Source organism: Gopherus evgoodei, chromosome 6 (genome assembly GCF_007399415.2).
Source record: "Gopherus evgoodei ecotype Sinaloan lineage chromosome 6, rGopEvg1_v1.p, whole genome shotgun sequence".
Classification (NCBI taxonomy): domain Eukaryota; kingdom Metazoa; phylum Chordata; order Testudines; family Testudinidae; genus Gopherus; species Gopherus evgoodei.
In genome coordinates, this window is record NC_044327.1 from 65701201 (window position 1) to 65716917 (window position 15717).

A 15717-nucleotide genomic window follows, 5' to 3' on the forward strand; every position below is an offset into this window, starting at 1 on the left:
ACACTCCTTTGAATATAGTGGTCAATTTTCTTTCATTTTTCAAAAGTGAAATATACTTCTCCAGTTAACAGTTATACTTAAGAGGGAAAGAAAACCTGAACCTGAACATGACAAAATTGAAAGTCTAAAATATTCTGCAGCAGATTCCCATTAATGTATGTTTTTAAACAGTGTTAATCATTTTAAATTAAAAGAACTGGTTAAAACAACTTCAGAGTATATCTGCTATTCCTTGCAGACTGCATATCTTGTGTATTGTAGGCACTTGTCTGCATAGAGACTTGTTCTAGACTTGTTTTAGAGAAGATATTAAGAGAGACGTTTCTCTATCATGACAGTTAAATAACAAAATTCCTTGATTTTTCTTTGTATCTGTATCAGCATTTGAAAAATATTTTCCACCTCTACTAAACATGGGGACCAGACAGCATACTTCCTCTGTGAGGCATTTACAGTTTGGTACTCCAAACTGTAACAACCCTAAGAATGCTTACAAGGCATCTTTTATCAGCTCCTCTGAGCTGAGTCTTCATAGCTTAGCATTTCATTCACTGCTGAAATAGATAGCTGCTCACCTATGCATAAATGGTATAAATTCAAGATAAACCAGGAAAAAAACAGTAATCTCGCACTCTAGCTGTAAAGTGTATGTCTGCTCTGAATGAGAAATGGCTTAGAATTCTAATACTGTTAATTCAGCACCCAGGATTATTCCTCTTTCTCTTTTTTTAAAGCTGTGTTGGACATGCATTTAAAATTGTGTCTTCATTCTAATGATCACCTCATTGTGTAATTGTAATACTATGCACAAAAAAAAAAAAAGAGCAGGGACGTGGCGGTTCCCCCAATACAGGACAGGGCCTATTTATCAGGTTCATTTGCACCAACTGAAGTGAATTGGGGTTGGGAATAGATTCTTTGCATACATCTGAATTAACAGCCAAATGGATGCAATATTAAGAAAAATATAATTCACCTTCTGAAGTGACCCCATTTTATTTCTGTCTTTTTCTGCTGCCTTGTTGGTAGCTCTGCAGTTTTTACACTATATGAGAATTAAATGATTAACTCAACAACCTGGAGTAACAGAAGGCTGAGATTAAAAGTAGATTAACAAATTAAGTATCCAAGTTTTCTTAATAATTCCCTGTCAGGGAGGTTACTAACTTTACCCTTACAGTGAAAAATGCTGGCTTGTGTCTCTCTAAACCTTTCTAGAAGCCTTTAGTGGTGGTTTGTCCTTTGGAAATGTCTGTAGCATTTATATTTGGGGTAAGCAAGACAAATTAGACTCCTGAAAACGGTACAGTAGTCTGGAAAGTTTGAGAGCCGCTGTTTTAGAACATATTGATGGCTTCTCCTCCATAGGTAGTGTAGAAGTTCAGTCACATGCTCACTGCTGACTACTTGTGAGTCCACTGTCCTATCCCTGACTGCCTCGGAACATTTTTTTCCGGAGTTACTCAGAAATTATATTGCAGAGCTAATTCGCTGGTGCTCTTTCCAACTTCCAGAGCTGATGTTTCTGTGAAGAATTCTTCAGGATGGAGGGCCAACAGCTTTATGCCTGAAAAGTGGGTTTTCTCAGGTCTTGTCTACACTACGGGATGAGATCAATCTAAGTTACGCAACTTCAGTTAGGTGAATAATGTAGCTGAAGTCAACATACTTTATATCTACTTACCGTGGAGTCCACACTATGCTACGTCAACGGGAAATGTTCTCCCGTTGACTCCCCTTGCGCTTCTCATTCAGGTGGACTACAGGAGTCGACGGGAGAGTGATCTGCGGTCGATTTAGCGGGTCTTCACTAGACCTGCTAACTTGACCGCCGATGCATCAATCACCATGCATCGATCCCCTGGTAAATGTAGACAAGCCCTCAGACCTGCATGTTCCTAGAATGAGCATTAATGAGGTCATGGGCAAAAAAAAAGTGTTTTTAAATTATCATTGTCATGGTTTTTATATTTATATGTATTTTTCCTTAGCTTTAAAAAGGCAAAAAGTGAAAATAGTCCAGAAACCCAAAGAAGTAAAATAAGTGCACCATGGGAGGAAAATGGCCCCCAGAGGTAAGGTAAACATCATGCAATGGCAAAGTTTTGCTTGGTTGATGGTGCAAGAGTGGTGATGTAATACATTCATGAGTAGCAAGGTCAGAGTGAACATATATCATGCATTCCAAAAGCCAGACCTGTTCGTGTAGCATGTTACCTGGCATTTCTACATAAGTCCCTCAGTACATTCTGGGTACCATCATGGCTTGTTCTGATCAGTGCCCTTTCAGGGAAAGAATGAAACAATTGATAAGTATTCTGTTGCTAGAAGTGCAAAGCGCATGTATTTATTTTTCAGTAATGTAAATCAGAGTACAAAAGTAATATCCTGGTAGCAAATTACACTTTTGCAGAAGAAATAAGCATTATGCTTAATCCAACTGAAACATTTAGTATATTATTACATTCATGGTAAATTGACATTGAAAATGATTTTGTGACCTTTCAGAGAGGAAATGTTATCCAACTGCAATGTTGCTGCTTTCATGTTAAAATTATCCTTTTGTGAAGATGCAAGTTTGATATTTTAGCAGCCAAATGATGATAATCTTGAAATTGTGTAGCTCTTTCCATCCCAAAGCACTTGGCTTCATATGCCGTTTTTTATGGTCTTTAGTAAAGAATTTCCACCATTGAAATGCAGTCACCTCTCGGATGAAGTATAGCTCTTTAACTGAGCAGAGTAATGCTCTAAAACAACCATTTATGGCAGGGAATGAAGAAGAAGAATATAACTGAACCCCCAGAGGGCATTTAGGAAGGCAGAATGTAACACCCAAACTGGATTTTGGGCGGAATACATGGTATTACCATCATTTTTCTTGTGAAAAATACCTGGTGATCTTCAATGGACCAAGTTGGGACCTTAGTTTAACATATCTAATCCAAAAAGATTGTGGAGCTACTTACTGTAAGAGCAATAAACCACTCTGTCATAATGAAATATACACTCACTGGAGTTTTGGAAGCACTTCTTTTGCCTTCTACCTGACATTTTGGCCAGAGTATACATATGCTGTCATATACATGACCTTTTACTTAAATATTTTCATACAAAGAGTATTTGTGGGGAAATACCATATTGTAAATTAATTAACCTGTGTTGTGATCCAGACAGAGCATCAAACTGGGTCATTGCTTGGATGGGAGACCTCCAAGGAAAACTCAGGGGGCCTGCAAAGTGGTTTTGATAATTCAACAGTTCAGATGTTGTTCACCCCTGCGTTAGAACTGAATCAGTGTGCGCCATCATAGGATTATGAGCACTAGGCTGCTGGGGGTGGAGCCGTTCAGCCTAGGTGTTAAGATGAAGAATTGAGCATATGTTTTCATTAAATATCACTTGGCACTTTTCACAAGCATGGGAACTTTAACTGTCACTGATCAAATTCCCAATATGGGTAATTAATGCTACGTTTCCCCTGCATTATCAGTTGGATATTGGATTCATTTTTACTTCTAGCACTAAAACGTTGTGTAACGTTATTATGCACAGTTGAAGCATTATTGTACTTCATCCCAGAAATAGCTGCATTTCAGCGACAGGGGAAGTGGTCTCTGTGGATACATCTTCAGTGCAGTTTACCTAGCCTGGGAACCTGAGTTAGCCAAGCCCAAGTGTGAGCATCCATGCTGCAAAGCCACGCTCAAGTTGTACCCATGTAGCTGTGTCCACATTGGTGCTGCACTGACCCAGGTTAGGCACTAGGATTTCTGGGGGCATATTCCATGGTTCTTAGTGCCGTGCAGCTGTATGAACTGTTTTGCAGGATATTGTGGGAGAACTTGTCTGTCCCTCCTGGGCGCCTCTGCGAAAGTAGTCTTAGCCCACCAAGTCAGTAAACTGAAGCACTTCCAGTTTGGTGTGCTCCACATTGCTGTCCATGGCCTCCATTCCAACAAGTAGCAAGGCATGGGTCCAACTCAGGACCATGACCTGTTCCAGCTGTTGGCATTAATGAAACTCTTATTTTGGGAACAGCTGGCCAGTGCAGGGCATGAAATGTGGCGGAGAGCATTTTGGCAGTGGCTTGTCACTCTGAGAAGGCAGCAATGTGTCTTGCTGAGATCAGGCAGGCTGAATTCAGGTATGATGCAGTAGGCACAGCTGATTCAGAATTTAGTTGCTATGAATCCCCCTATCATGACTGATGGTTTTGGAGCAAGACCACAAGCACTGAATGGTGGGACTACATCATCATGCAGACCTGGGATGACCAGCATTGGGTATTCCCTACATATGAGAAAGGCTATCTATGTGGAGCTGCATGAGGAGCTTGTGCTGACCCTTCAGTGCCAGGACATGCAGATGAAGAGGCCATGTCAGTCCAGGAGCAAGTTTATGGTATTCCTGGTAGTTGGGGTGGGTTGTTGGTGAGATGCCAGACTTGCCGTTGGAGTCTCTTGCCTTGCAATGTGCACTCTTCAAGTTTTTGATACTTTTCCTGCATTGTATTCCCATTTGATGAATCCTCACCTCTGCCAGTCTGTTGGAGATGGTCTCACAGATATGTTGATTTTGGAACAAACTGTGGACCTTACTGACCACACACCAGAGGTCCAACAGACCTTTAGTGTGAGCCTGTCATAAACAGATAGCTAAGGGTTAATGTCTCTTACACCTGGAAAGAGGTAATCTGAAGCACCTGACCAGAGGACCAATCAGGAAACCAGACTTTTTCAGGTCTGGGTGGAGGGAAGTTTGTGTCTGAGTTCTTTGTCTTGTGGCTATCTCTCTCTCGGCTATGAGAGGATCTCTGTTTCCTGCCTTTCTAATCTTCTGTTTCCCAGTTGTAAGTACAAAAGATCAAATAGTAATTTATATGTTTTTTTGTATTTACATGTATGTAGTTGCTGGAGTGTTTTAAATTGTATTCTTTTTGAATAAGGCTGTTTATTCATATTTCTTTTAAGCAATTGACCCTGTATTTGTCGCCTTAATACAGAGAAACCATTTTTTATGTATTTTTCTTTCTTTTTACATAAAGCTTTCTTTTTAAGACCTGTGGGAGTTTTTCTTTAGTGGGGAACTCCAGGGAATTAAGTCTGTGCTCACCAGGGAATTGGTGGGAGGAAGAAGTCAAGGGGAAATCTGTGTGTGTTAGATTTACTAGCCTGACTTTGCATTCCCTCTGGGTGAGGGGGGAAGAGAGATTAGCTCTCGGTAATTCTGTTTTCCAAGGCTGGGAACGGGGAGGGTGGAATCCCTCTGTTTAGATTCACGGAGCTTGCTTCTGTGTGTCTCTCCAGGAACACCTGGAGGGGGGGAAGGGAAAAGGTTTATTTCCCTTTGTGGTGAGACTCAAGGGATTTGGGTCTTGGGGAAGGTTTTTGGGGGTGCCCCAAAACACTCTAATTTTTTGGGTGGTGGCAGCTTTACCAGGTCCAAGCTGGTAACTAAGCTTGGAGGTTTTCATGCTAACCCCCATATTTTGGACGCTAAGGTCCAAATCTGGGACTAGGTTTATGACAGAGCCTCTGACCAGCCAGCAACACACTGGGTTGAGGATTTCCTGGATGGCCTCTCTGTTCTAGTGCTGTCTGAGTGCTATGCAGAAATGGAGCAGGTCTCATGGAATGTGAGGCATAAATGCCAGACTGGTGTATATAGACTCTAAGGTCAGAAGGGACCATTGTGATCATCTAGTCAGACCTCATGCACGATGCAGGCCACAGAATCTTACCCATCCACTTCTGTAACAAACCCCTAACCTATGTCTGAGTTATTGAAGTCTTCAAATTGTGGTTTGAAGGCCTCAAGCTGCAGAGAGTCTTCCAGCAAGTGACCCATGCCCCACACTGAAGAGGAAGGCGAAAAACCTCCAGGGCCTCTGGCAATCTGCCCTGGGCAGGAAAATTCCTTCCCGACCCCAAATATGGCGATCAGTTAAACCCTGAGCATGTGGGCAAGACTCACCTACCAGCACCCAGGAAAGAATTCTCTGCAGTAACTCAGATCCCATCCCATCACAGACCACTGGGCATACTTACCTGCTGATAATCAAAGATCAATTGCCAAAATTAATTGCCAAAATTAGGCTATAAACTGTGTGGTGACTTCTGGCAGGCGTAGAGTAAGGGAGTAGGTAGAAGGGCAGGAAAATACAACCCTGGAGGAATTGTGGAAAGGCATTGGAGGACTCTCAGCACTTGAGTTCTGTAACCTGTGTACAGTCTGCAGCCACATTGCAAAGTGAGCATAATCCAGCCCAAGTTAAAGTAGAGCTGAGCTCTGACCTATACCTCTGTGTTCAAAACAAGCTGTATTCAAAGCATCTCTAGACTCATATAAAAGGTTTTTTTTGTATGGATGGTAGTGTGGAGAGCTAAAACCTGAGTGAGAGCTTTGGTTAACTGAAATGAAGAAAATATATTAGGTTCATGTTGTTTGGTTCCATAGAATATTTGTTTTTAATATTTATAGATGCGATTGCTGACATTTTTATTTCAGTGCACAAAGTCTTTGGAACCCTTTTTAGTTTCAAAACAAGGGCTATTCTTTAGAGCATCTGTGTTATGGACTCGTAACTTCCATTTGCATTAATTGGATGTTTTATGTTAATTTAAGTTATGTGGACATTGGGAGAGGGGGCTAAGGTCCCTACGTATGTAAATTATAGTATGGATTAGTCTCCTGTTTTCACTAGCATTATAAATAAAATGTGTATTTGAAAGTTTAGCTCTCAGCTACAACAGTGCTTTATTAAAAAAAATCTTCCTATGCCAGAAATAATGGATGGGTCTGTTCTTCTTTGTGGCTGCTCAGAACTACTGAATCAGTGGCAGTGCTCTGTAATATCACTCTCTCAAGGGTTCTGTGTAATTGTCCCTTGTTTTCAAGATTCAGTGTAATATATTTATGTCTGAAAAACAGTAACATCCTCAGTCTCAGCTTGACCAAATTTTATCTACACTCCATTCAGTATAGAGATATGTACTACTGCTTAACATGGCCATTACAGCTGTTTTTAAAAATTGAAGTATATGCCTGCGCAGTATTTCTGTACAATGAGGCTGGGGTATCTAAATCTTCTGATATTTTTGAGGTCAATTGTTTACTCTTGCTGTTTAATTCTAGTGGACTGTATAATTCTCCCAATGACTGCAATAAATCACCAAAATTTCCTTACTCTCGACGACGTAACCCATCAGGTGGCAGTGAAAATGAATCTGGGCAACACGCTAGAAGAAGGTAAGAATGTGGAGAGTTATATTAACTTCCGCTTTCAACAGAAGTCTTCTCTTGTGATTCTCCTTGCTTTGGGCTCAGTAAAGACTCCTTAATCCAGAGCTGTGTTAGAGAAGAGACGTTGCACCAATAATGAATGAGTGAACAAAAATTCCAGAATTACTGCTCCTTATGTGGAAGGAGAAAAGTGTGGCCTCCGTGACCCAGGCAAATCTTTCTGAGTCTAATGGGAGAGGTGGGAGGCTGGAAGACCTTGAGTTAACCACTTTGCCTGCTGTGGTTGCTGGTGCCAGCTGGTTTGGGGATTTGAATGATCTGCCCATGTGTGCGCGTCTCAGTTGCTGCTGCGCTCTATATGGAGCAGAGAGAGGAGGCCGCTTGTTTGATGATGTGATTTTATAAAGAATATCAGTATTGCACTATTGTTTTCAACAAAAAGACTAAACTGGTGAAGCCATTAAATAAACGCTCTTCAATATGGCTTTTGGTGACTCTCAGAACACTGGACAGTATGTCCGCAAAAACAGAGCTGTGAACTATTTGGTATGTTCCTTTAATTATGCAAACATTTGAGTAGCTTAGACAAATACAATAAAACAATATGGAGGGAGATTCTGTGCTGCACCAGTTACAGACAAAGCCCTGATCTTGCAATCCAGGAAGAACTGGGGCTAATGTAATTCAACCTCCCTTTGCAGGTGCAATCCTGGGCTGCGTTGAATACTGGGGAGACCCCCGGCATACTTTCAATAGGTCTCCAGGGTCATCTTAGTTATGTCAGCCATAGCACTTCCTGGAATCTCCAGAGTGCTGTGTGCTGCAGCCCTGCCCCAGATACCCTGAGCACTGTCCTCAGCATGCCTCTGACATCAGGGCTTGCAAAGGAGTCCTCATAGACCAGCTCTGCATGTGAGGGAATTCTCTCCCAGCTGGATTATGGGGTTTTTAGGGCCATTTATGCTGCTGCAGCCCTTTTATTCTGCATGAATGGGTGAGATGTGGTGAGGATCTCTCCCATTAAATCTGCCTGATAGTCTCATACTAGAGCCTGTGGGCCAGATCCTCAACTGGTATAAACCAGCATAGCTCTATTGAAATAATTGGATTATGCTGATTTCCACCTGCTGGGTATCTGATGCTTGTAAGTCTTACTTGGAATGTATTTTATTTTCCTGAGACCATTATTCTGATTCAGTTCAATTTTAGCCATCAGAGTGGTCACTGGGGTCAGTTAAAAAAAAAAAGGAAATTTAGATGTGCAATGTATAACACCATGTGTCATGAAAAGTATAACCCCTGTGTGCCATGGAATAAGAGATCTTTTTGAGATGTGTAGCATGTATTACCTGGGTTAAGCATCTGCAATATCTACAATACTGATAGGTGATCATGCCAATAACACATTTCCTCTTGGGCCACAGCATTATAGAAATGTTTTTCAAAGGCTTATCTCATATATGAGCTTGTGGACACTGACTGGTGCTAACCCAATTATATCCTGTTGAGTCTTGAATTTCATTAGTCCTCTTTGTTTTTTCATCTGCCTTATAACAGAATAATTGTGGTGTTTGTGTGCTGTTTACTAGAAAAAAATCAGACTTTACTACACTGAATGAACTCTATTGGCTAACTTGCAGAGCTCTACCCTGCTCCCACTGAAGTCAATGCGAGACCTTTGTCATTGACTTTAGAGGGAACTGTAGCAATCCATCAGTGCATAGATAAAGATGACCTGCAAAATTCAAGAGGGAAAAAAGAAAACGTGTGTCAATATTTTGCTTTATATTAATGTGTAAAGAAGACCTAAAAGTTTTTGTTATTTTCTAAAGACTTAAAAATTCAGGACTTGTCTGCTTTGAAAGGTTCTCTGAAGAGTGGAGAACTAGTAAAACTGACATCACAATAATTGGGAGGGGAAAGGATCTTTTGTCAGTTGCTTATAACCTTCAGACTTGATCCTCAGGAGATGTAGATCAGCTTAGCTCCATCAACTTCACTGATTCACATGAGGATCTGGCCCCAATTGTCCTGGTTAACTTCAGTGACTTTTGGAAAAGAAACCTCCTTGTTGAAGATTGAACACCATATCTCCTCATTAGTTAAGGTGCGAGAAATCAGAATATATATTCCTGGTTCCCCTAGGAGGTCCTCCAAATAAACCAGGGAGAACCAAACTTGACATTCTTCATATTTCTAATGTAAAAAAACAGAGAGAGAAAAAAATCAGCCCTTAATCCCTTCTTTATACATCATACAGAAGCAGAAGTGGGCACAATATCAATGAAAAATCTTTTTCGGGCCACTTTTAAAGAACACTGTTAAACTCAGTAGAATCACAACCTGATCAGACTGTTTTTTCCTTCTGTTTATTTGAAAACTCCACTTAATTCATTCTAAGTTTTTTAAAGTCCTTCAGTACTCTTTAGAAAATGAATTTCAGATCTCACAAATAACTCAGTGTTCCGTGTGCATATGGTAGTTTTTAAAATGGTATAAGAATACTTTGATCCTTCAAGCACTTTACAAGCATCAACTATTTTCTATCTGAAGGGAAGGTGAGTGCCTATTAATATCAGGTGTTCTATAGTGGCCTATAGATGTTTCATCAAAGCTTCCTTAATTATCGTTATGCCATAGGAAAGCCCAGAACAGTGGTGAAGATTCAGATCTAAAGCAAAGGAGAAGGTAAATATTATTTGACAAGGAGAGGTTGGAAAGAGAATATTGGAGACTTTTGTATTTATGTCTCAGTAGGGGTGATTTACATTCTAACACAAACAACAAAATGGTAGTATACACAGTGTTCTTTAATTACAATACTTTAATAACCTACAATAGCACAAAATTGTCTATTTTTTACTTATCCATCTGTCTAATTGCTACATTTAGAGCTTTGTATTAATTTTTTTCACTGGATCATTTGAAAATGTGTTGAATCCCACCCATGTAAAATTGTAGAAGTATCCTTTGTCTGCTGAAAAGCTTCATAGTATGACCTCAGTTACTGCTTGTAGACTCACCACGGCAAAACTCGCTGGAAGTTACTCTACCATACTGTGCTGCTTGGTTAAAGTTTACTAAGGGCTTGTCTACACTTGGAAGTTATTTTGGATCAACTTGAGGTTTTCACGATAAAATGCATTGCTTCCACACACACGTTTTTGTTTAGAATTATCTGGTGTCACAACCTACAGTAATTAACTCATGTTGGAAGCAAGTTTACCAACATTCAGGATGAGTTTTCTCACAAGAAGTTAGGTGTGAACACATCCCCATATCAATTCAACTGTTTCCCCTCCCACCGCAATCCCACTTTACTTTGCTGCACACCTGGGTCAGCCTGTTTACCTGTGTGCCCTCTGCTGTTCTGGGGTCATCTAGAATGGCTGTCACCCCACTGTTTAAATGCTGGTGTGAGCCAGATGCACCCCTGTGCGATCCAGCTCATGGTAAATTCACACACCAATGGCTATTAGCCAAAATGATCAGGGACGCAACCCCATGCTCAGGGTGTCTCTAAACTTCTGACTGCCAGAAGCTGGGACTAGATAAGAGGGAATGGATCACTCAATAATTGCCATTCTGTTCATTCCTTCTGAAGCATCTGGCACTGGCCACTGTTGAAAGACAGGATACTGGGCTAGATGGACCATTGGTCTGACCCAGTCTGGCCATACTTCTATTCTTAAAAATGTCATGAAATTGGTTGAAAATTTTCAAAGCTCTTTTGCAGAGAGCAGCATGAAATCCTTACACAAAGGTATAACAGCCTAGCCTCAAAATTGGAGCACAACACATCATTGACCCTGTGTCCTTGACCAGTTGCATCATTCAATAAAGTTCATTTCTCTGGCTGCTCGTAACAGCCAGAAAATCTCTCCACCTTTTCTTCCCACCCTTTGGTGAGGGCTCTCTTGCTTGCTGTCTCAGAGGTTGTACAAAATGCAGCAAGCTCAGGGTATAGTTAAACAGCTCCTTTCTCCTATCCAAGTGGCCTGTGAAAGGCTTGATAAGCAAGGAAGGTGCTAATTGGCAGAGTCCAGAAGCAGTGGCTCACAAAGAGAAGCCACTCCAAGAAAAGTTCATGCAAAAGTGACTAATCAGTTTCCTTCTCATGTACCCATATTGCCTGCATCATCGTGACAGCTCTCTCAAGGCAACCAAAACCATCTTGCTGCCAAACTGCCAATACATGTGGATCAGCCTGTTCATATACTGACTGTCAAAATCACAGTGCTCAGCAGTCTTTCCTCCATGCTGCTTCATACCAGTTTGAAAATTGTGCAACTTTCAAAAACCCAGGGATGAAAGGAGAGGAATCATCGAAAATCTTTGGTTTGACCCAAAGTCCCAGAATTGTAGTGGGTTCCGGTAGGTGTCCCACAACGTGCAGCGAAAAGAAGCTCAGAATGCCTAGAGCCTGGCAGGAGAACATTCAATAGTTTCATTAATGATTTGGATAATGGAGTAGAGAATGTGCTTATAAAATTTGCTAATGACACCAAACTGGGAGGGGTTCCAAGTACTTTGGAGGACAGGATTAGAATTCAAAAGGACCTTGACAAATCAGAGAATTTGTCTGAAATCAACAATATGAAATTCAATAAAGACTAGTGCAAAGTAGGGAGTCATAGGGAAGAAAAATTCAATGCACAGCTACAAAATTGCGAATAACTGGCTAAGTGATAGCGCTGCTGAAAAGGATCTAGGGGTTATAGCAGATCATAAATTCAATATGAATCAAAAATGTAATGCAGTTGTGAAAAAAGGCTAATATCATTCTGTGATGTATTAAAAGGAGTGTTGTATGTAAGATATGGGAGGTAATTGTTCCACTCTACTTATCAGTGGTGAGCCCTCGGCTGCAGTAGTGGGTCCAGTTCTGGGCACTTTAGGAAAGATGTGGACAAATAGGAGAGAGTCCATGGAAGAGCAAGAAAAATGATAGAAGATTTAGAAAATCTGACCTATGAGGAAAGATTTAAAAAACTGGGCATGTTTAGTCTTGAGAAAAGAAGACGGGGGATGGGAGTGGGACCTGACAACACTCTTCAAATATGTTAAGGGCTGCTATAAAGAGTGAAGTGTTCAATTTTCCATGTCCACTGATGGTAGGACAAGAAATAAATAGGCTTAATCTGAAGAAAGGGAAATGTAAGATAGATATCCTTCTAACTGTAAAGGTAATTAAGCGCTGGAATAGGTTACCAAGGGAGGTTGCGGAATCCCTGTCAGGTTAGACAAAGACCTGTCAGGGATGGTCTAGGTTTACTTGGTCATACCTTAGCACAGGAGGCTGGACTAGATGACCTCTTGAGGTCACCTCCAGCCCACATTTCTTTGATTCTGTGACTACCAGTGGGATGCCCATCCTGAAGGCTTTGCACTTATTTTGAAGAAATGCAGTACTGTGTGGACTCAGTGGTCCAAAAGGGAATTAGCTAAAGCCCAGAAAACACAGCAGTGTGGATATCTGATTTCAAAACAGTTGTTTCTGATTATTAACACACAAAAACATACTCTGAAATCACTTTCAAGTGTAGACAAAGTTTTATGTTCTCCCTGCATCTCTTCTATTTCCTACTTCCTTCTTGTTGGATATTGTTCATAGACTTGTACAGAACTTTACAGTATTATGGACATTCTAATAATAGGAGACAAATGAACACAAGTTCTTTAATTTATAAAGTATTAATTGCAAAATGTTACATAGTTAATATTGAGAGTGAACTTGTTAATATTGATAATTCTTGTTCTTACTGTTCCACTCCCCAGGTCACGATCTCGTTGTAATACCAGCAGTGGTAGTGAGTCAGAAAATTCTAACCGGGAGCATCGGAAGAAGAGAAACAGGTTAACTTTAATTACTGGAGGCACTGAAGTGCAAAACACAAACAGATTGTTAATATTTCTGTAACAGTTCTGCTTTTCTGCTGATCTTTCTATAGTCTATATTAACTTGCTCTAGTTTTATACAGTCTCACTGAGACACAATGTGGCAACTTAAAGCTCAGATTTGCATATAAGTAATTTAATTAGAGAAGCACATATACATATGTGTATTCAATCAATGCTAGTCCCCTTATTGGTCATTTGGAAGAATTCATTATTAATGCATCATGCAATCAATTACATGAAGAAGTTTACAACAGATTTGCATTTTTAGTGTATCGTGATGAAAAAATGAACTGTTTTAATGACTATTAATGCCTGTAATCTCTGACAGTGCCGCGTATGACATTCACATATACTTGTGAATTGTCAGCATCTCAAAATGTGACTGAAATTGAAGGGAAGCAATCCACTCTACCATTCAAAGTACAAAGTCTATTTGTAAAAGAAAAGTATGTGTCAAGAGGGTGTCATTACTCCAGCACATTGTCAGCAATGTCTCTGTGGAAGGGAATGGAATCATGTTCTTAGATCTGAATGACCCCATTTCCATTTCTTCTTACTGCAGTCTCTTCTAAAAGAAAACTTAGTTCAACTTTCCCATCACTATCTTGAACCCAAATATTTGTTGGCTCCAGTCAAATCAAGTTCCTTACTTACTGTATGCTGATTACTTGGTTGTGGCTGGTGCCTTCTGAGTAGAAAGGGATGTTTGAAGCTGTTGGGCGTCAAATATTTTTATCTATTTTTTTTTAAAGTACAGCCTAGAGAAACAAGAAATGATAGGCTGAATTTTAATACCCGCTCCTCTTAATGCCACTATTTTAATTACATGGGTTGCTTGCCACGCCTGAGGGGATACCATGATTGAAGACAAGCAGAATAATCAGTTATTAACTATGACTATTTTATTATTAAAGAAAGGAAAAGAAAGAAAATAACAACAAACCAGAACACAAACAAGCAGTAAGCAATGGTTACTTCAGACACAATCTCTTCTGTACGGCTCTGTGGAGAGCTCTTAACAGAGATATTATACATTGGAGAGTGGGTCCACCCTGCTGGGGACACTCTTCTCTAGGTAAGATAAGACCAAGGTATATTATTCCCCCAATCAGTAGTGAGTCTGTTTTAGCGTACCACAGATAACTAACAGTTTATACATGGACAAAGGAATTTTGTTGAAGGCTTGGTGAATCTGGTTTGATTTATCATGGATAACATAAACAGTGTATAAATGGGCAGAGGTAAGTGAGCTTAACTAGGGGAAGTGTAGTTTAGTGGATAGAGCACTAGCTATAGACTTAGGAGACCTGGTTTCTGTTCCCAGCTCTACCAAGAGCCTGCTGGGTGACCTTGGACAAGTCACTTCCCCTCTTTGTCCCCCTCAGTTTCCTCATCTGTACAATAGGGCTAATGATACAGACCTGCTTTGTAAAGTGTTTTGAGATCTACTATTGAAAAGTGCTATGTAAGGGCTAGATTGTTAGTATTATTAACTAAGACCTATGAAAATGAAGAAAATATTTAACTCAGATTCTTAAGAAGTCATTCAAGAGTTATTCAGTTGAAATAACTATATTTCTTATAAACTCACTGGTTCATTTGCAGGAATGTTCTTGAAAAGCAAAATCATGAATGTAAAGAACATTTAATTCAAAGTAAAACCCACTGGTTCTCTTTGTTTGCCAAGGTTAGCTTATGTCTTCTCTCTAGGAGTACACAGTATGAATGATCCAGTGTTTAATGGAGAAGATGTTAATGCCTTAAATTACCATAGCATTTCAATATCCCATTACTATTATTACAAGAACAGTTTATCTCTGATCCCTTTGCCTTGGCAATGATTTTGCCAAGATTGTCTCACCAATGATGCTGAAGTCTTGGTGATGTCATCATCTTGCAGAAAGAGTGCTGGGCTGGAAGATTACTTCTTTTGGATATTGTGTTGTGGCTTCTTTGTTCTTTGTCATCTTGCAGCTGTTTGTTTGTACCAGAGGGACTGACCAGGCAGGGATGAGTGTGCTGAGCTGATATCTAAATTCAGACAGATTTATACTCTTCTCTTTCCATAGTCTCACAGAAGGTGAGGGGCTTCACTGCATCCAAATAGCTGCTGTCACCTATTGATTGGCTGAACACCTTTGAGGGATGGTCTTGGCAGCATTTTCAGCCCATGAAACTTACCATCTGCTTATGTGTATGCAGGGGGGGTTGTAAACCCTCTTATAGTGATGTGGCTTTTGTCTGTGTTGGGAAATTCTTAGAACATCTTTAAAGTTAGAGTTCACTTAATAAGAGACTCTTGCAATATAAGGAATGAACTGCAAGAAAGTGTGGATGTTGTTTATTGTTTATCATTTTCTTAAGAATAAGAAGAATCTGCTTTCATCTTTCTAGCCCTTCTTCTGTTCAGATTAAAGAGCTAAATATTTCATAGTTCACATGTATTTTTGTAATATTTTATGATTTCAGGACTGGATGGCATATAGGAATGTTAATGATATAGAGCCTTTTACCTCTAGGTCACCAGTTTAATTCCAGCCCAGATCAAAAGTCATTACCAATCTGACATCT

The 15717-nt window shown here is 40.1% G+C and overlaps 1 protein-coding gene across 4 annotated transcripts in view; it reads left to right on the forward strand.

The window, feature by feature from the left end:
- The window catches only part of EPB41L4A (erythrocyte membrane protein band 4.1 like 4A), a 215149-nt gene that overhangs the window by 171674 nt on the left and 27758 nt on the right, over positions 1-15717 (forward strand). For 3 of the 4 annotated variants that reach the window (XM_030566656.1, XM_030566657.1, XM_030566659.1), the window contains 4 exons: positions 1992-2075; positions 7138-7251; positions 9886-9933; positions 13024-13101. In XM_030566656.1, the coding sequence (XP_030422516.1) occupies positions 1992-2075; positions 7138-7251; positions 9886-9933; positions 13024-13101 (324 nt within the window). The remainder of the gene's footprint in view (positions 1-1991; positions 2076-7137; positions 7252-9885; positions 9934-13023; positions 13102-15717) is intronic. The other variant, XM_030566658.1, reaches the window with a different exon arrangement.